The sequence below is a fragment of the Lolium perenne genome, chromosome 5, assembly GCF_019359855.2.
Source record: "Lolium perenne isolate Kyuss_39 chromosome 5, Kyuss_2.0, whole genome shotgun sequence".
NCBI lineage: Eukaryota > Viridiplantae > Streptophyta > Magnoliopsida > Poales > Poaceae > Lolium > Lolium perenne.
In genome coordinates this window covers 155,440,044-155,462,561 of record NC_067248.2, presented here as the reverse complement: position 1 = coordinate 155,462,561, position 22,518 = coordinate 155,440,044, and the positions used below count along the sequence as shown (strand labels likewise).

Genomic DNA, 22,518 nt, shown 5'->3' with positions numbered 1-22,518 from the left:
ATACTATGTTTTGGCAGAACCGAGTACGCATACAAGTCGGTGACGTGGTTGAGGTTGTTGTGATGAAGTAGTCAATGCTAAAGAAAATGTTGCCAAAACCGATAAACACGAGGTGTCATTCTCAGTCAACTAAACTCGGGATGCTTCGGGGACGAAGACGTACCAGTGCTACCAAGACCGTTCATGTAGGGGTAGACAATCATGAACTTTCGGTCAGTGTTCTAGGGACTACCATAGGAGGCCTCCAAGACGGTTGCGCGTAGCATAGCAGTGAAGAGACAGACGTGTCGGTGCAGCCTACGCTTGTCAAAGTAGACATAGTATTCGGGGACATGACGATGATGCTAACGACTAGGTCCTCATGAATGATGACATAGAAGGTGGCAAAATTAACGGCGGCCTAGAGTAGTAATGTTGGTTGCCTATATTGTCGTAGTGGTAGTAGACAGGACATACGATGACTAGTATCCATGCAAGTTACCTGTGCAAGCACGGTTTGGGGAACATGCTAAGCAATACAAACAAATTCCTGTGGATAAGAAAAATCATATGCGAGGAGAGATGTAAAAGATAATACCCTCATAGAGAAAATTAGCGAAATGTTGTTGATGACGAATTTAATGTTGTCACAAATCGATCTCCACAACTAGACTCACCAAGTTGCGAGGAGATGTATTATCCCACGAACCGCTTCCACGATCAAGTGTTGGACGTGTCACATCATCGAACATGTCATCAAGCACACAGATTAAGCGATGAAGATCCAACATCTCTTACATGATCGGTGTCAATATTAGATCAAGATGGTGTTAGGGTTGGCCAGTGCTCCGCAAAGAAGAGACAGGTGTGCACGTCAGGCGCCGATGGCTAGGGTTTCAGTCGTGGGAGGTGGCGGCCAAGGAGGGGAGTCAAAGGTTTCGACTTGGTGTCCTTTGGGCAGCCCTCTCCCTTCTTTATGAAGTGGTTGGGGCATCCAAACCATCCCTAGGTCCTCCAAGTGCAGCCCCCAAAGTTTCGACGAGTTCGGTTGGTTTTCACCAAAGCAAACCCACTAACTTCTTTGTCAAATCCGAATTGCCTTAGGATGAAACTCCTTGCCATTTAAGGCAAAGTGGTTGTGCCAATTATGGAACCTTCTGGACTTTCTAAAATAGCCCATAGCATCCCAGACCCTTTCGGAACCTTCCATAACCTCTCGGTACTTTACGACCCCTTCCCTATATGCAGTGAACCATTCCAGAAACTTCCAAGATCATTCCGGAGACTTCCGAGATTCTGGGCTTCTCGGAAGAGACCATCCGAGACACTCTCAGACATCTTCTTTTACATTCATGTACAACTTACACTCATAAATGGTGTTAAACCGTTAAGTTTGTGACTCTACGGGTTATGGTACACGTGGGCATGCCCGAAATACCTTCCGTGAGAATGGCCGATGTCTCGAGCGCTTGATAACCGCATTGATCCACAGAAGTAACACTGAGATCTTTATCATGATAGCCTTCTATATTAATTATAATACAAGTCGTATTACTACTCGATACCTTACATAGTTGGAGGTGAAACCATTGTATTATCCTCATTATCCAACATGTACTCCTTTACTCATATTGTATCATTGATGTTCCTGTGACATAACAACTTAGTCACATGCTAGGTAAAACGATTAAGAACACCATGATACATGAGTGGGCACCCTAGAGTACCAATTCCCATAACTACATAATGTTGAACTACGGCACACTATCCGGTATGCACGAAGACCACCTTTACGGTTACTCAATCATGATGTAAAGTTTCATGATATCGCGACATTCATATCGTATCCATGTCCACGTAATTCTTATGGTCTAATGATCTTAGTAACGGTAAAATTTGTCATTGAGAAACTACCGATAAAAATATTGACGATATGTTTCACGATATATCATTCAGGATCTATGAAACATCATTGTTCCCCTAACATTGTTGTTATCCAACATGGTAAAACTTCAGATTTTCCTATAGCCAGCAAAAAACGACGATCAATAATATACGAACTAGTCTTAGAGGCGACACTGGAAATGTATATTTCGTTTTTTTAACTCCACATGTGTAATTACGTTTTCCTACGATATCACAATATCAAAACCAATACACTTGTACAACAGAACTACAAACTTGTTCATGAATCTAGAAATATAGAATAATACAACTTGTTGTTGCATCTAGGGTATGTTTCCTTCAACACAGATATGACACTCGAATTAGGCAAGGAAGAACCCGGTGGCATGGTATCTATCATCGATGGACAGTCACGACTCATGCAGGGGAGGCGGTGTGGTGACAGCCTAGGACATCGATTTTCTGGGACTAGGAAGTTGACCGCTTGCAGCGAGGATACAACCCGAAGGAGAGGAAGAACTGATTGGCGCAAGTTAGTGCAGCTACTGAGACCACCAGTGACGTGTGTTGTAACCAAGTAGCATGGGAAACAAAGGCAGCGGTGTTGTGACCTGAAGGGGCGATGCAGCGACAGCCCGATGTTCGATTGGTGATAGGAGCATGCTCACCGACATGTGTGGCAATGACACGCGTGAGATGGGTTGATCGGGCTGACATGTGCCCATATATGTGAGAGTGTGTGAACGGATCGTAGCGAATAAGAGGGGGGGTGAATGGCGCTATGGCAATTTTTAATCTTTTTCAAGTTTTATGCAACGGAAGGTAAAGGTGTGACTTTTAGCAATGGGGGTGATCCTACAATGAAGCTAGAGCATGTGCAACAAGTAAAGGAATCAACAAGATAAACAAAGTGAGGAGCGAGACAACCGGGGAGGCGCGAGGTGAGTCGAGGTTTGTTTCCCGCAGTTCCCTCCACTAAAGGAGGTACGTCTGCGTTGAGGAGGTGCTAGTCTCACACAAGAGACTAGGCGGCCACACCACGAAGGAAGGCCTCACCCTCTTCCTCGAGAGAGCTCCACGGAGGTGCTCTCCCTCTTCCACTAAGGCACCGGTCGAGGCGGTGATTCCTTCACAAGGTTGGGGCGAGCTCCACACACACAAGGATGCTCCCAACACCCTATGGAGCTAGTACATCACCAAGCTAGACTTCATAGCTGCACATCTCCAATGCTCCACCATAGGAACCCATCACCAATGCTCCACCAAAGGAACTCTTCCAATGCTCCACCAAGAAACTCTCCAAGGCTCCACCAAAGGAACTCTCCAAGGCGCCTCCACCAAAGGAACTCCCCAATGCTCCACCAAAGGAACTCTTCTCCAAGATCCACCAAAGGAACCCTACCACCAAGATCCACTAAGGAATAGCTACTATTTGTGAAATCTCTCTTGGTAGAACTATAGATCGGGGTCTCCTCCACCTATCCTCAAAATTAGGGCAAGATTGGTTGGAGGGGGAAGGAGATCAATAAGAATTAAGCTCAGCAACAATGGAGGAGAGAGAAGGGGAAGAGATAAAATCGGGTGGGGAAGAAGGGGCCCTTAAATAGGCTCCTCCAAATCCAACCGTTATGTCCAGTTTTGGCCTAAGAGGTACTACCGCTTTGGTACAAGCGGTACTACCGCCCTGAGTTTGAAATCCCCCCAGATCTGGTCAAACGACACAGAGCGGTACTACCGCCCGCGGTACCGCCCGTGGTACCGCAATAGGGTCCAGACCTTACTGGACTCGAAGCGGTACCAGAGCGGTACCGGAGCGGTACTGCCGTAACGCGTTACGGTACCTCGAGCGGTACCTCGAGCGGTACCGTGAGCGGTACTACCGCTCGTGAGCGGTACTACCGCCCTAGGTACAGCAGGGGTACCGCAACTCGTTCTGCGGGACAAAATCGGCTCAGAACTCAGAGCGGTACCGAGAGCGGTACCTATAGGGGTAGCGGTACTACCGCTACAGGTACCGGTAGTACCGGCCTGGCTAAAACTGGTTTTCTTCCCTTTTTCTCTCCAACTTTGTTACCTCGCTAAACACACACAAAACCGGAAAACTTATCAACTACCGGCGATCTTGACGCGTCCGGCGAGGTCACCGTGTACTTGCAAATCTAACAATGATACTCAAGGCACACGGTGAGATTACTCAAGTGTTGTCATCAAACACACAAAACTTGGGGTATGAATTTTGCTCTTACAGCGTGGACGACGGTGCACATATAAACATCGATGGCGCTGGTGTTGGTGAAGTCCTGGACAATGGCTGAAAAGACGGATTGGTGGTGGACACCACGCACGCAAGAGGATCCAACAACACACAAAGGCACTCCCTCAGAGGCGCGTCCGGATTTTTTCAATGGTTTGGTGAAGACGAGCCGGCCGTTGGAGAGTCGATGCTGGCGAGTTGGTTGTGATAGCCGGTATAGAGAAGTCCTCCAGTGCAGAGTTGATGCCATTGTCAAAGGCGGTGGACGACTCAATCAGATATACAATCAGTAACAGAAATACCTTTCGAACGTATACGATGGACGCGAAAAATGATATAGTGACTGAAACAAAAACCAAGAAAGCGCATCAGCGGACGAACCCTACTACGGGTCGCGTGGCCCCTAGAGAAGATCATGGAGATCGATCTCTATGGGGGAGGCATGGTGCAGAAGCATGGACGGTAGCTAGATAGAGGATCTTGCCGCTCCGATACCATGAGCACTAATATGTTTGGTGTAACGTGTTTTACTTTGTATTGAGCATCTCGGATGAGTACATGTACGAGTAAAAGACTTGAGAAGCAAAAAGAAAACATCTCCTAGAAATAAGGTAGACCCTATTTTTGTTGGGTGAGGGGCGACGACATGTTGTAAACAATTTCAACCTGCGCAGCAAACATACAAGAGTTTTTTTTACCCACGTTCAGGCCAATTACATGAGCTAACAAGCATGCATCCTGTTTTCTCATATTATAATGGGATTTGCACAAAATGCACAAATGTGATCTCTGGTCGCCTGGAGGCTTGGCAGACTGGATCCCTCCCTATTTCCTCTTTTATATGTTTGAGCTAGTTTCGTCGCGAATACTCGATTCTAAACCAGCTCCTAAGGGTTTTAATATCCATTTATCGTAGCCATGTTCCTCCTTTTATATCAATAAGGGGTCACTACAGTGCTACACAGAAACTTTAAAGGAGCCCCCACGCGTCATCCGTGCTTGGCATGACTCTGGTGTGGGTCTAAGGACGAGCCAGCGGATTGCTTTTTGCCAGCTCGCATGGATGGGACACCATGTCCAGTCTAATCTCTCACATGCACCGTTCACGGTGCACTTGGAAAAAGTCTACCTGTCGCGTGTTAAATTAAACTATTAGTCGCGAGTCCTGGCGGGAGACTGGTACCTCGCCAATGGTAAGGATCTAATAGTCACGGAGGACGGTGACACGTAACTAGTAAGCTCATTATCTGTCGCGTGCACCAACCGCGCGCTGCTAATAACCTAGTAGTCATGTGCGCATCGCGCGCGACGGGTAACGCAATACCTGCCGCGTGCCTGCTGCGCCCGCTTATATTATTTTATTAGTCGTGTGCAGTGGCACGATTGACTTATTTCATCAATTTTAACAGTTAAACACGTGTATATGTAAAATAATCTATTCACATTAATGTCAAATTCGTATACATGATATGCATATCTATAATCTATAATATCTAAATTGGAGCAACCCACTATGTAGATTTCTCTCAACATGCAAGCATGCCACATCACCCCAGTTCCTCTAATTGGTTGTCACCCGGACCCACTATATGTTTAGACACCGCCTACATGCACGTCATTTAATTTATTTTCCACACAAAAAGACACTCCTGTAACTCAAACGTTCTCAACCCTTGGACTCCTTCATTAGTGTTACATGCCCATCTTTTTCCATCATATGACTCAAAAAGAGCGATGACTTCAACTCCCCTCTGAACTCATCGTCTTCTGTGGCTATATATAACGAACAATTCAGAACTACTATATCCAATCCTCCTCGCCTCCTCCCAAATCAGATGACATGCAGTTTCATTTCTACAAGTGCCTCCCCGATCCCTTCCGATGGCCATCCAGGTTTCCTTTTTTCAGTGTTGATGATTGATGTCTTTTTTGTACTGCTTCCAACACCTTTGCAGTATAGGAATTTGCTGGTGATTCATGATTAAGGATATGCTTGCATATCAAGAAGTCAAGAAGGTTAAGGTGCTCCTATCAAAGTCCTGTTTAGTCAAGTGTATTTTGTACCATGACTGTTGTCGTAGAAATATTATGTAGCAGATCAATATTACGTCGATGTAATGTACTACCGACATTTCTAACCATTCAGGCATGCAGCTACACCGGACTGGTTATTGTATTCTTCTTTCCTTGGCTATTTAATCTTCAACCTATGCTATTTTTTCTTCTATTTATTTCAGGCATTATATCATAATAAAGATAGGGAAATTGATACATCAGGAATAAATCAAGAAGGTGAGGTAAACACTCTGAATTTTATCAACTTCCTTTTCCTTCTAATCTTTCGCTTTCCACATCTGTTTAGCTCTCCATATTTGATCTTCAGCTGGTCTCAAATCTCTATTGCTCCAAAAATATATCTGTTCGCTCTTAACTCATTTATTACGTGCATGTTTCATTATTGAACCGAGATGTACCTGAACATGTTGGCTCTCCATGGATAGCTCTTCATAGAGTTATTGTATTAGTAAGAATCTTTCGTCACTACTTATGTAATAACATTATAGAATTTCTTAGCAATCTCCCATGTATAGCATGCACATGTGGAAATTTCAAAACAAATAAGTGGATCAGCCACTTCATGCTAACAGTTAAGTGGATCAATAGCTGCCACCCCTATTAACCTGTATACTATATTCTCTTAAGCATGTGTGAGTAAGCTAAATATACGGCATGAACAGGTCCGGCGAATGGCTCAGTCCGTATCCTGACGCCCTTAGTTCTAGGGAGAAAAGGCAAAAACAAACGAAATGTGTAATGTGGCCTTGCTTATTTATTCATGATGGCAAGAAATCTGGCTCAATTTTCTTCCGGCGACTCTTATAGAAATAGGAAAAGACTAAATTTCAGATTTTATATTATTTGATCATTGAATTCGGTACACATATTTATTTTGAAAAGTTGCACTACATGTAAATTAACTACATATATTAATTTGGGAAAATTTATTTTTCTCACTTCTAGAATGAATCCCTTTCATATGCAAGGATCGGGTTTGTACTCCTGTACTTATAACAAACTTATTTTGGATGGTTTGATCTGTTCTATCTCTCTGTTGTATACACCGGTAATTATTTTGTACACATAACTTCAGTTTTCCTTCCAATCATGTATTAAGAAATTCCATTAAATTAGTTTTTTTGTTGTTGATGGAACATGTGGTTAATTAAGAAGCATTTTTTATTTATTCTTTTTTACTTTTGTCCAAATGTATCCAACTTTTTTTCTAGGAGTCCCGCTGCAACGCGCGGGGCATCATCTAGTATACACATATGCATCTAACTAAACACACACTAACTAGAATCGCATGCATATCTTACAACAAAACCGCAATCACATGCATATATTGGCTACCTCTCTCCGGCCATCGCGGTGCTCCGGTTGCTCTCTCCGGCATCAGTGTGGTCTCGTACCTCTCCCTGATATGTGTCAGAAACACAGCAAGATATTATTATAACCAAAAAAAGATAGAGTTATGTACAAAAGACAAAATAAAAATGCACAGCTAAGAAAGAGCTATGGAACCAAGACACTAAGGCAAGGTTTGGCTTTGATTCTATATTGTAATAAGGTTATGTGTCATGAATGAACATGCTTCTCCACTTAGTAAAAGAGCTCTAGCTTCGTCCACTTAGTGAAAGGTCTATCCTTAACGTCGTTCTATAGTGGTGGGTACCCTCAATTCCATTGAAACACAACCAATGCCAAAACTATCCGTGACCACCAACCCGACCGGCATGCAACAGTAACTTTTCAAACTGACTGAGGTATGAGTGTTCCGTGGTTTTTATTAAGAAAGCATAACATATGTTGATTCGGTATAGTTACTATTTAATGATTTTTATACGCATTTTATGGACCAAGCACACCTAAATATTCTCGGCCGGACATTTCATCGAGCGGTTAGCAGGCGCAGTCAGGAGGAAGAGACATTGTAGGGGGAGGACTCACCCTCGGTGCGCGGTGAGAAGGGGAAGACAGTGCGCCGCTCAGGTTTGTCCGTCCTGCGCGCGCTCCGGCGCCGGTGCGAGCAGGTCCGACGTTGGCGAGAGTCGAGGATGGGCGCGCGGCGGAGCAGAGTTGGCGCGCAGGTGAGCAGGAAGCGCGCACGCGAGCAGGCGGCAAGCGCAGCCGAGCTAGACGAGCAGATTGAGGATAAGTGTAACAAGCACGCCTCTAACTTATAAGAGCGGCCATAGTTTAATAGCAGCGCACCCAAGGGCGCGCCTGGCTATTAACTTACTGACAGCGCATGCTAGGGCACACGGTGGCTATGAACTTATTGGCAGCACACCACAACGTTGCACGCGGCTATTAGCATACTGTTTATAATTAACTCCAAATAAGCAGATGAATAATTATACAAAAGTGATATAGAGAAAAATATGTAGTAGTATTATATATATAGAGTTTATATATATATATATATATATATATATATATATATATATATATATATATATATATATATATATATATATGTAGTTAATTTGGACCGGACACGATCTACTCCTCTAGTCGCTCTAGTCCGATCCTGCAGACACAGTGGTGTCGGACACCGGCGTGGAGGAGAACACGTCCTGCCACATGTCGTCATTGTCGCCGATCGTCTGAGGGCCAGCCTCCTGCGCCAGGATGAAGGCGCGGAGCTCTGCTTTATCCTTCATCCTTGCGACGCGGCTCGCCTTCCGCACCTCCTTGTGCTCGACGTAGAAGGCGCGCATCTCCTGGACATCCGCTGGGAAGCGCCTCTTCCACTCGGCCATGAGGCTCTCGTCCTCGACGGCGTGGTAGAGCTGCCGTTGTAGCATCTTGTGGTGGCGCTTGTCCTCGTCGGTGAAGAGGCACGGAGGCGGCGCCAGATCCTCCGCCTGCTCTTGCATCCAGACGTCATGGAAGTTCATCTCCGCGTGCGGGCGGCCGAGGCGCCAGGCCGCCACATCGTAGGCGCGCGTCGCCTCGTGCGCCGTCTCGTACGTGCTGAGGTTGATCCGTTCCGGCCTGGAACGGTTCTCCGCGTAGAACGCACCGCTAGGGCGCTCCCGCACGCCGGTGGTGTTGGAGCGGCGCGGCATGGCGACAACGGATGCGCGGTGGTGTTGTGGTGCGGTGCACGCTGGTGCGGTCTGCAGGAGGTAGGGCGCGATTTGGAGGAGACAACGGGTGCGGGGGTGGCGCGCGGTGTTCATTCTATAGCGCGCAGACAACCTTTCCCGCGCGGCAAAATCACACGCGCTTCTTTCCCGCGCATTACTTGCGTGCGCGTGATTTTCCCGCATAAATGCGCACGCGACTCCTAATTTTGGCACGCGGTCGCGAGTCACCAGTACCGCGCGTTGCGGATATGTTTTGGACCAGGGTATAGCCGGAGCCCATTTAGTAGTCGTGTGCCTTCTTGCTCGGTGTGCTGCCACTATGTGTGTATCGATCGCATGCCTTTCTTCCACCCGCTTCTAAAAAGAGCAGTCGCGTGCGCTGGAAATGGTCCGCTGCCAATAAGCTTGTCCCTATAGCTATTTCCCTACTAGTGGTAGATGCACTAGCGAGGAAGGGAAGAGTGCTAGGTGGTGCACGATCTCTGAATTATGTCCATACGGATTGTGTTGGTGTCGATGTTGAGTCCACGAGGTATGTCAGTTCACAAGGTAACAAGAGCTCTCCGTTGAATTTTCTTTTCCTTTAACGATTATGGAGTCATCTAAAGGGTAGGGTTACACAGAGATAATTGTGGGTTGCTATAAATTGTGAGGCAATATAGTGTTACAATATTTACATATGTGAACTCTTGGGATCTTCTTTGTGATTCTTTACAAAAAAAATATTCTTTGTGGTTTTAATTTCTTTCTCTGCAAAAAAAGAGGATCTTCTACCTGACGAGAATTCCTTTCCCCCGAGAGAGTAGTAGCCTAAAATCAATCTCTGAAGTCACAGCACATTATTATATTTCATTGTTTGGCATCGTGATTCTTCACATTTTGGATAATAGGAATATATTAATACCAAGATAATATGAATCATACCCAACATCTGCATTAATCATATAGCAAGTCTAGACATCAACGTTGCAACCATCGAGAAAACAAATAAAGAAGAATAAGAAACAAAGAAAACACCATTTTGAAGCAATCTGAAACTCGCCGCAGCAATAGCACAAACACTGGTAACGACACCTCTTCTCCAAAAAAGTTTCTCTAAAACAACGTCCTCATCCATGAAGGTAAAAATGCATAAACAACGTTGATGCCCAGTCCAACCAGAATGTTTAGATCTTGGGTTTTTGCCCTCGAGAATGTCCATTCTCAAGACAATGTATTCAACAAGGAAATAACTAGGAAGCCACCATTTTGAGGTAGAACAGCAAATGCCAGACCTAAGGATTTAAACACTCAAACTGAGACACCAAGCTCAAAGAGCAACACCAAGAACAAAGTCTGTCTGAATTCATACTTCTTCCGATCTGCTGCGAGTATTCTCTAGGATCTTCTCGACTCGACACGAGCATGCAAGATGGAACTTCCAGATCCTATCCGTTATTCTTCAAACACGATTGCCATGATCCCTGCATTAACACTTCGGTAATCACAACAATGAAGATGCCAAGGCTGAACAAAGGTGGATCCCTATAGCCACAAGCCAAAGGAAAATGATTCTTCATGTCTTGCACCCTTCCCGCGGGGGCAAAAAATACGAAGATCACATCGCGCATGCTACCAAAGAAGTCGATCCAGCACATAAAGATTCATAAATGCAAGAACGTCTCCTGGGACATTTTTTATGTCCTTGATCTATCTGGAGCAATTCGCGAGGGATCACTTAGTTAGCCAATTGTCGCAATGTACCTTATGCACAAGAACCTAATTCATCGTTGAGGGAAGAGGGTGCACATGGAAGTGGCGGAAGATCATGATAGAGACACCAATGGATAAGCTTTATTGGGGGCACACCACCACTATTATCCACTGGCGATCTCCTCCGGCGGCGGCAGGGTTGAGGGGCAGTGGAGAGAGAATTTAGAGTGGTGGCGCAGGGGGACTCAAGAGTCGCCCGAGGCGACCAGGGAGGCTAGGGTTGGTTGAAGAAGATACCATTGGGTACAACTGAATATATAAATACCATTCGTTGAGCTGGTCTAATACAAAAGAGGATATCAGTGCTTGCATATGTCATGTTAGTGCCAAGTATTTTTACCTAAATAGCAAGGTGGCCCTCACGAATGCGAGGGCAGCATATGAATATGTATAAAACTTTTTTATAGATTGATGAAAAATATATTATGAAATTATAACTAATTAATAAGTTCATATATTCATCTTATATAGATGCTAAATAAAAATCACATCTACGTGAGATTTCTGTAAGGTCGTGATGTTAGATATATGCATGAAATTGACCCGCAAAAAAGGGTGCATGGAATTGGAAGCACAATGCATCAATCGGGGAAGGCTTCAGGTTTTATTTGATTGTAGCAGTTTGGAGGTTGAATCGGATGTGCTCGGTCATCGCAGCAGGTAAAACAATTTCTCATGGATATCTGCATGTAGGGATACAGTGGTCAGCGGATGAACATATATATGTTGAGTACTTGAGTTCCTTGATTCTTGATTGTATAATCTTCGTACTTGCCTTATACACATAATTGTTTTATTTTAATTCTTGAAAAATTATCCTAGATTCATTCTATATCTCAGATGCAAATCCACTTTTCAGGATGTCCGCAGGGACATCTTTAAGTCCATGCTGGCCTGCTCCTACAGTACCTCCTAACGATTCGAAAATAAAAAATACAGCTAATCCATCATTGCAAGGAGTATTTATGTAATATGTAATTCTAATTAAATCGTTTATGGCATATCTGTTTTTGGTAGACCATTGTCAATCCAGGACAAGTGGAGCACTATCTATAATTCGGTGTTTGACGTTTGCACTGCATGTACTATTTTTTATGTCAAAAGATATAATAAGGGACGTATTGCTTAGACATTTGGAGCCATATTGTTAATCCTGAAAAACACTATTCGTAGCTTCTTGTCTTTATTTCGATTAGTAATAATCAACATGAACAGAAGACTGTAACTGCTACTTTGGTGAGCAATAAACCAAGCTAGAGGAGGACCAAGAGGATTAATAGATAATTTTATAATAGAATAGATCAATTATCTAGCATGGATTGTTTTCTTAGTTATCGCTGCAAGAAAATAGTAAGTTTAGCTATGAATTCTATTAACCATATTTACTCAGTTTTGGTTTCTCAGCTGCTTTTCTCAAGGATCATGATGAAATTTCAAACAGTGCTCTGTGCCCTAACTATTAAGCTTATTTCTTCAAGGTGTTCAATGTCTCCAACTAATTATCACTCTGAAGATAGAAGGTGCTATTTCTTCATGTATCATTCAGGTAACTCACTCATGTCGTTGTCTGCATAGTGAAATGATTTTGTAGATATGCTAAGATCTTCTTAATAAGAGTTGACGTGTAGACATTTGTACTACTTCCCTCTGAAGAGATATATAGAATTAGTAACATTTTATATTTTTTCTCTCCTTCTATTAGAAAGTAATCAACGAAGCAGAAATGACCGAGACTTGATACATTGCTGAAAAGAAGAAAAGACCAAAGAAATCACCATCTCCAAATTTAGCTAGCATATAAAATACAAGTGTAAATACGGTTATGGTTGTCCTAATGGTGGATGGGTCTAAAGCTATTTACTCGATGTCTTATATTTTATGGTGGATGACTAAACCTAATTAAATGACGGCTTAGGGAAAATCGCTACCGTGTTTGCGTTAATTTTCGCTGTTGTATGCACATCGTTCTCTATCTTTCAGTTAAGTGAGATAAACGGGAATCCAACCCAGTCGCTCAGGTTTAGATTAACCAATCTGCGATAAAATACTCATTGTACTTAATATTTTGGCAGATAATATCCGTCTTATACCATTTACGTAAATGAATTAAGTCTATCTTTCCTATGGTATTTTATTTTGCCCTCACGTATTTGCCATATATAACCTAACAATCATAAATTATGTGCAAGTATAATAATTAAGAGATGTGGTCATGCTACCTTCATAGCTTATAGTACTATTTATTTCTTATACGCAAAAAGTAAGTACAAATCCATATCCCTACATGATAGATGAAGATCCATATATAAACTGTACTTTTAGTAACTAAATTGCTGAGGTATGCAGATGCAGAGGTAAAGGATGTGCCATACAATCATATTCAGTTTCAGTCATCTGCAACACTTTCATTGGAGATGCAGTTTTTGTTGTCTCTCTTACCGGTAAAAGTGGAAATGTAAGAATCAGTTAATTAATTTTCTATGATTATTTCTTGATTGGTCTTTCCCTTTTATCTAATGTTTGCCTCACAAGCAACATGAAAATACGGAGTCTAAAAGTGGAAATGTAAGAATCAGTTAATTAATTTTCTATGATTATTTCTTGATTGGTCTTTCCCTTTTATCTAATGTTTGCCTCACAAGCAACATGAAAATACGGAGTCATATTGAGCTTTGCTAACATGTTGTTCCTTATTGATTTGAAAATTGACCAATGAAAATTACAATTAAAACTTAGTTCACCATATGATATGTTTGAACAAAAATCCTAATCGGTGAAGATGGTATAGGGAATACTGTCCAAATTTGGATCTCATGTGAGTATGTTGAATTTGCATTTTCGCTTCAAAGTTTAAGACATCTTAATTTTATAATACTAGTAGAGACAAATGGAAATGCAAGATTTCTCCTAAGCTACACGGCCGAACAGATATAAAGTGACGAGGGAACCCTATACAAAGCATATCAAAGATAAAAGAAGAAAAACACAGGATAAGCTGCAGCAATCGACAACCGACTAGAGGTGTTACACTACACCTCGTTGAGAAACCATGGGGCTTCATCGCCCCATGCCCACCACAGTATCATTGGCATATACCGAGTGATAATTAGATTGCATTTTTCTTAGTTGGCCATTCTCTGCAGTTATTTGTGCCTCCTATGTAACTATCTAGCGGATAATCATCTTGACAAAGAAGAAATAAGAAATAACATGTGTTTTTGTTGTAGTGTTTCTTGATTGCTGCAGAACCATTGTTACTGATGTAGTCCAACCAATTATCCTTCCATCAACTACTAATTACATGGTTGTTTTGCATTTGTCTAGATGATGTGTACCGTTAAATTTAATTGTACTTAATTATAATAATTTATTACTATGAGCACAATCATTCTCTATTCATGTATTATTATTCCAATTATTTTGTATAAGGTGTTCATCAAGCTGGAATCAAAATTCATATATTATGTTTCTTTGGTTCTTTCTTACAGAAAGTTAGGTATGAATTAGGATCGGTCCATTCCCTACATTATATTGTGCATAAATCTATTGAGCTCTTTTACGGTGATTGGCATGGAACTTTGGTTCCGTCTAATTAAATTTTGGTTCCGTCTAATGTAATTTTTCGTGACCGTTGATTAAATCTGTGATTAATTTTCTTTAACTTCTATAATGATACGACGCCGCCGTAGAAGAGCTCTGGAATGGACGATCAGTGTTACAAAAAAAAAATCTGAATCAAATCGGAAGATTGTGAGATGAGCACATCTCGATCTCGGTAGAAAACCACGAGCGCCCGCCGCCGCCGCTACGCAGCCGCTGCCCCACCGACGCCACCGCCACGCAGCCGCCGCCCCGCAGCCAAGCAGCCGCCGCCCCGCAGCCAACGCCGCCGCCCCGCAGACGCCGCCGCCCCGCAGCCAACGCCGCCGCCGCCCCGCAGCCGACGCCCGCCGACGGACGCCGCGCAGCCGACGCCGCCGCCCCTCCCCGTCGCGAGTCGCCGCCCCGTCGGCCCGTCGCGGGGACTCACGGTCCCGACCTCTCCGTCGCCGCCGCGACTCGCCGCCCGTCGGCCCGCCTGCCTTCAGGTATGCAGCACTTTACTAAAGTAAGCAAATCCCATCTTCTACGCGCTGCATTATTCAGCACTTCACTAACGAAACAAAATATCTATGGTAATCATGAGAGAACCTGAATGCATACATTATTCAGTGACGATCTTATTCAGAGTTTGCACTTTGTTCTGTCAAGTACATGTGTTGTTCTTGTACATGGACTTTTAAACTTGTTTCCTTTTAATTTTGCAACGGGAAAATCACTACGGTTAGGTACACAATGAGGATAGAAGCAGTAATTCAATCCTTTTTTTTCTCAAGGACAAAACATGCATATTTTCTTTAATAAACTCACATGCCTGCAGGAAGGATGCAAAGTAGATATCAGGCTTAGGAATTCAAGATTAGTAGATTATTACTAATGAAGAGTACTTTTCAATGCTGCCATATCAAGAAATTTGGGCCAAATGTAGGCATTCAGTTGGATGCACTGCCTGACCGGTGACTCCACCTATGTCTGTCCTGGAAGAATGAACAATCCAAACAACTGATAGTATATACTTGTTTTATAATTGGTTTGAACCAAATAACAACATATTTTATTGTAAAACCTAAAAACATAAATTTCTCTGTTCGATTCCTCAAGATATACCTTTAAGGTCTGGGCAAAAAAGAAAATTAGAAACCAATAACTGAAGAGGATTTATACGAAGGGAGAACCATTACCAAATACTTGGCCTCGGATGCTTTGTTTGACTTGTACCATTATAGCTATGAACTTAACCATTCTATATCGTAGTATATAATCAGGTAAGGACTAGTTGTACATACAATCTTTTTTAAATCGTTAATGATTCATGTATAATATTCTCCTCAATCTTTTCTGCTTTATACTTGTACCGTGATTAAAAATATGAATTGTTAGTTTGTATGTGATATGCAGGAAGATATGGCTGATATGAGCGGGGATTGTAAAGAGTACCATGAGATCGTTATCAAGACGTTTGTTAACGAGGAAGACGGATTCAATTTCTACAACAGTTATGCTCTTGAGAAAGGATTTAGCGTGCGGAGAAGCTACGTTGAGTGGGATGAAGCCAACAAGGAGATAATTTTGAGGAAATTTGTATGTAGTCGTGAAGGTTATCGTGAAGAGAAGCACATGAAGAGGAAGAGAGGAGATATGAAGAGGAGGCCACGGAATATCACTCGTGTTGGGTGTAAAGCCAAATTGGTCATCGCAAGAGCCGAGGAAACAGGGCAGTGGTTTGTGAAGGATTTTATCGATGTACACACCCATAAACTGGCCCCAGGGGATATTGCTTGCCTGCTACGTTCACACAGAAGAATCAGCGCCGAGCAGAAAGCGGACATTATAGAGATGGAAACTGCTGGGATCCGCAAACACAAAATCATGGATGTATTGCGCATGCAATGCGGTGGTTTCGATAAGGTTGGATGCACGACAAGGGACATTTATAATTTCTGCCATCAGTACAAGCAGGAAACAGTTGCTGACGGTGATGCTCAAACTGTGATCCGTCACATGATGGCGCGGGAAGAGAGAGATCCAGGTTTTTTCTTCAGATACCTGGTTGATAAAGATGATCATCTGAAAGGACTGTTGTGGTGTGATAGTCAATCCCGGCTTGACTACAAGGCTTTCGGCGATGTTGTTGTTTTCGACAGCACCTACAGGACCAATAAGTACAATCTGCCATTTGTGCCGTTTGTTGGGTTGAATCACCACCGCAGCACTGTTATTTTTGGATGTGGTATTATTTCCCATGAGACGACGGAGGCGTACGAGTGGATGTTGGAGGTCTTCAGTGAAGCCATGTCCCAGAAGCACCCAATATCTGTGATCACCGACGGGGACCTTGCAATGCAGAGAGCAATCAGGGTGATCTGGCCTGACTCGAACCATAGGCTGTGTGTATGGCACATTCAGCAGAACATTGTACGTCATCTTAGTGATGACAAGGTTAAGGAGGAATTCAGATCTTTCATATATGATTCCTCTTCCATTGCCGAGCATGAGAGCAAATGGCTAGATTTCTTGGAAAGGAATAAAGTAACAAGTGAGGAGTCGTGGCTGCATCAGATGTATCAGATGAGGAAGCTGTGGTGTGCCCCATATCTGGCGGGCCGTTGTTTCTTAGGATTGAGCAGTAATCAGCGGAGCGAGAGCTTAAACTCTGTCCTTCATACGCATCTTAGTTCGCAGATGACATTATTTAAAATGCTAGAGCATTATGAGCGTTGTCTTTCGACACGACGCTTGAATGAGACGGTCCTAAACATCGTGTCCTTGCAATCCGTTCCATATACAGAGCCGGATGCTTCAAGTCTTGAGGTACACGCTGCAATGGTTTTCACATCTAGTGTGTTTAAGTTGGTCAGATATAGCTTAGATGCTGTCAGCAAATGTTTTATGAGCAATATACTAGATGGAAGTGACCTAGATGGATCCGACTTGGTTACGTTTGTTGTGGCTAAGAAAGATAGAAGAGAGAAGAAGTTTGAAGTGCGCTGTGTGGAGAAAGAAGGCTCTCCGTACAGGATCAGTTGCTCTTGCCGTAAGCTGGAATGCGTAGGCACACCATGCTCCCACATACTGTACGTATTAGGAACAACTAAAGCAAAAGAACTCCTAGGTGCTGTGTTCCCACCAGGTGGACGATGAGTGCAAGGTCTGCATACCCTCTTCCATAGTCATCTGATTTGCATAATATATATTCTGGTGGATCAAAAATTGCGAAATGTGCCTCAACCTCAAGCCTTTGCATGTATCTTCTCGATGAACTTCTCCCTATTTTGTTGAAGAAGAAAGAAAAAAACTTCACGGAGATGTGTTGCAATATCACTAGCAGCAACCATCCTATTTTTCGTTGCAACCTCTCAGCTTTGTGTGAGTTGTGCACGACGGCGGCTGCAACCACACGTGTGTACCACACATGGTTGACTTCATTTTATTTTTTCTGTTGGGATATTTGTATCAGCTCTCTTAGTCAATTAGAATCCAATGATGGGACAAGGTCCATATTGTGGACTATGTTCCTCCCAATTTGATCCAAGACATCTCATATGAGTTTCTCTTTTTGTGCACGTTGACAACTCATGGGAGTTCATTTTGTAATCTAAAGGATGAACCATGGGTCTGTTTCATCACTGGAAAAGTCATCCATACTTACTACACAAAATACACCCTAAAAATTTATAGGACTCAGCAGCCATAGTCAGCTTAATATGGTTGTTATATCTTTGATAGAAATTAAACCTTTATCTTTTTTATGAAAAATCTAAATTTCCAATTTATCCTCCTTCCATATAGTTTCATTACCATTATCACGACGTAATCATAAAAATATGAATACCTTAGAATACTATATAATACTGAAGCCCCTCTAAAAATATTACGTCGTCATTTCCATTCAATTTATAAATATAAATTCAGTTTAATTTATGTCAGTTTGTAGTTATCTACTTCATATTTTTAACTCATTTCACATAACAAGACAGCATATTCGAACTATATTGAAAATATTTTAATAATAAAGAAGGTAGGCACCCGTCTAGTTGCAATGAAAGAGAAGTTGCAATTACAACCATTTCAAAAGTACATTTTGTAACATATAATAATTTATAAAAAATGATTCGTAAGTCTGAAATATATATATTTCTTCAATTGGTTTTTTCTTTTAAAAAATTATGCTCTTAACTGGTTATCATACTAGTATATTATATTTATGTTTTCTCAGTTGTGTCACAATTAGGCAGCTTCAGATTTTCTAAGCATCATATAAAATATAAATGTACACATGTGGTGCAAGATAATTTTCACTTTCCATATAAACCAAGCACAATAGATAATGTATGTGATGTGAAGTGACAATATTTATTAGTGGATCTAGTCATACCCTAAAACCTTTATTTATCTTTCTGAGACTGGAATCTTTAATTTTTGTCTCAACGGCCTTGTAACAATATGTTATCAGATGATGTTGTACCAATTAAATGAAAGAGTAGAAAGTTATAAACGTTAAGAACCTAGCAGTAAAGAACTCCATACAGGAGTGTCTTAAGAAGTTAAGATCTAGCATATACTATAGTGGTATCCTTAAACAGTGAAAAATGATGCCCCAATGGTTCAAATATTCATTGAAACCCACCTGCACTGGTGCATCAACTACTTCTAAAGACAAATAATACCTGCGTACTAAAATATAAGATGTTTCAGAAGGAAGTAGCCTTCTAAAATGACTTATATTTTAAATCAAAGGAAGTACACCACCCAAACCGTGTCATTTGTTTTTGAGTTTCCTTTCTAAAACCACGTTATTATCAAAGAACACTTTAACATGTTTTGCCAACCAAGAGCCATGTGAAGCAAAAAAAAATTAGAGTTGTCACTTAAGTATCCTCCTAAAGGAACAGCAGGGCGAGAACTACAATTACGAAAACATTCAGCACACAAGTTTAATAAATATTCCGAGGGCAAATGCATCATATGAATTTCCTTTTGCACTAACCTTCGGCAACATTCAGGCACCATTAAAATAAACCTTCTGAGAACAGATCCATCATACATTTTTTTTCTTTTGGTACTAAACTTGAGCTTCCACCATATTCAAGATTGGATGAACTTTGATGATGATCTCAGCAAATCTACCACAGAATGAATAAAGTACTCAATTTTTTGCTGACCTGATATGCAGCTGTCTCCCTGCTTGATATACATCAGGATCCCAGAACACACGGCCTTATGTTTCCATATCTCTGCTTGATAGAAAACTTTTTTTTTTCGAAATGGACTTGACAGAAAACGTATTCACCATTGTCTTAGAAATCCTCATTCCCCAGAGAAGTAACATATTCAACATTGCATTTTTTCATGGTTTATCCGAAGTTACTACCGAGAACAGGCTACAAGTAGTTAAAGATGTCTTCCCAGATATATTTAGGCGTAACAACTAAAAAAAATCAAATGAGTCATATACCCTCAAACACAAAGCAGGATGAAAGGTGGCATGCACCGACCATCTAAAATTTCGAAATTTGCGACCTTGTAGATGCAAACTATAGAGTGCCAAATTTCATGTGACATATGAAATTAAATATTTCAATGAACATGTGGAAGGAATACTGCGGTAGCGTAGCTGTAGTCTACTTGTATATAGTACTTAAATGTGAGCAGAAAGTACTGTGTTACACGGCTGTGAGAAAGAAGTCAGAGAGATCCAGTCAGGCCATCTGAGAAAAAAATATTAGCAGCCTCACAACATTGTGGTTTTCTGCACAATTGAGATAATTAACAGGTTTGCATAAGAAAAATATCAAGCTCAATTATTTATTAGGAAAAATTGGATGCATAGGTGTTAGATTATCTCTCATGGGATATGATATCATCTAACTTGGTATGCTCATGTAACCTAATTCCAAAAATAACATAGAAGTGCCTGAGATATCTGAATTCATGATTATATGTACCCTAAATTGGGAGAACCATGGGGTTTGTTTCTCATTTCTAGCTTCAGAAAACAGAGAACTGTTTTTAGTATTGACACTTGGTCTGCTCCTTATATGATCAGAATGCAGTTTTTGATCTTTAAGTTTTCATCCATGTAATCAGTATTCGTCTTAATATTATCGTCTCTCGCCAGTTTCAAGTAAAGTCTTATGAGCCCATGCTGTCAAATCTATAAGAATGTACTAACCCAGGGATCATCAGGAAAATGGTAGTATATAAGAAATTGCAATAAGAACTTAAGAAGTGTTCAGAAAAAATGCACTAAGAATTAAACTAATCTGGCCCAGTTAATTACTTACGTGTAGGTAAGGTGACCCAGGCATCATTAGAAAATTCAGTAATCAATTAGAATTTGCACAAAGAAGTGAAGGAAAAATAATTTACACCAAGAATCCAACTGATTTTGTCCAGCTACTTACATGCAGGTCTGAACGTATCCATACCTTTGTGGCAACGTCTGGATCTCTGTACTCCTGGAAACACAGGATAAGATGCAGCCGGGAAGCATCATCGGTCGATACGTAGTCTCCAACGGCCGTCTGCTTGGTGAGTCAAGGATTGGCCAATCATAAGTTAATGTGTAATGGCGTGCTATAGCTAAGGCCGCCACCGTCCTCATCTCCTGTTAGGACTGCTGGGCTCGAGCAAACTGAAGCATTTCAATGGGCACCTAACTCTTGATCCGCTTGATCTGGTGGTAGCATGAGCGTTGCTGCACCCATATCCATGAATGGGGAAGGAGATTATGCCGGCAAGATTCGTACTGCTCTCATTCAGGAAATTTGTAACATAATTAAGTAGCATATGAGAAAAAATGAAGTTATATTGAGAACCTAATTAGATACCTATGTGAAACCATAATCAAAAATGAAATTCCGAGCCGCTATTAGCTTATCACATGATCCCCAGAACAGCAGAATTCAAGCTATAGAATCTAAAGTTCGAAAATATCTTAATCTAAGTAGTACATGATTAGCACCAGTCCATATATATAGTTGTACATAAAAGAATAGGGAAGCATGTTCTGTATTTCCTGAAGGCATATAGAGCTAGTCCCAAAATTAAATCGTTCAAAACCTGGAGCTTCAACATTGAATAAAGATCAGACATCCAAAATCTCATGAAGCAACATCTGAATTTTTTTAGCTGAGAACTCTTATTAATTTGTGTAGAGATCATATACAGCGAATCAAACTTTTTTGCGATTGCATCGTCCATCATATAAGTACATACGCTGCTGCAATACTCAAAATACTTGCATCGTCTTACGACTCCAATAGATAAAAAGTAAATGATTTGACCGACCCAGTAACTCCTTACAATTGGTGTTTGCAATGAATCTTAGAGTTCACCATAAAAAAAAAAGACAAATTCCAACTAACCAAAACAATTTAGATTTGAAAGTGATAAACAAAAATATTCCAATAGATGATCCAAGCTAGAGTCTCAGGGTGAAGTCAATCCCATCTACTATCCCCTGCTGATCAACTTCACGCAGGCTTCCAAGATCATCTCCATCTCCAGTTCTGCCGTTGCCATCCGCCACAGGTGCTAGGGCGGCACAGGAAGGCCCCGGAAGGCTGCTGGTGCCACTGCCCGTTCCGGGGGAAATAGACATGATGCTTGTTAGGTGGAGCAAGGGGAAGTTGTGGATCCCGTGAGCAATACCTCCCTGATTCACTTCACGCAGGCTTCCATGTTGATCTCCGCTACCAACCTGACCTCCACCTCCAGTTGATGGTTGAGCAGGAGCAGGGCCGAAGAACACAGGGACCAAGCCAGAGCCGGTCAATTCGAATGTCTTCCCCTCCAAGTAGAAGTGGTTAGGTCTTCCCAGCAAGGGGATGAGCGACGAGGCGCTCACCTGCGGCACAGCGGGAGCTAGACGAC

General features: G+C 42.0%; 2 protein-coding genes across 2 annotated transcripts; one reads left to right on the top strand and one right to left on the bottom strand.

Moving 5' to 3' along the window:
• Positions 1–8,718: 8,718 nt before the first annotated feature.
• Positions 8,719–9,270, bottom strand: LOC127303677 (ethylene-responsive transcription factor 1-like). The gene has a single exon (XM_051334386.1). It carries the CDS (start codon positions 9,268–9,270, stop codon positions 8,719–8,721), a length of 552 nt encoding a protein of 183 aa, XP_051190346.1.
• A 5,742-nt stretch (positions 9,271–15,012) lies between these two features.
• On the top strand, positions 15,013–17,784 carry LOC127303676 (protein FAR1-RELATED SEQUENCE 5). Its single transcript, XM_051334385.2, has 2 exons — positions 15,013–15,131; positions 16,042–17,784. The coding sequence occupies exon 2, from the start codon at positions 16,048–16,050 to the stop codon at positions 17,782–17,784; it is 1,737 nt and encodes a 578-aa protein (XP_051190345.1). The 5' UTR covers positions 15,013–15,131; positions 16,042–16,047.
• The last annotated feature ends 4,734 nt before the right edge of the window (positions 17,785–22,518 follow it).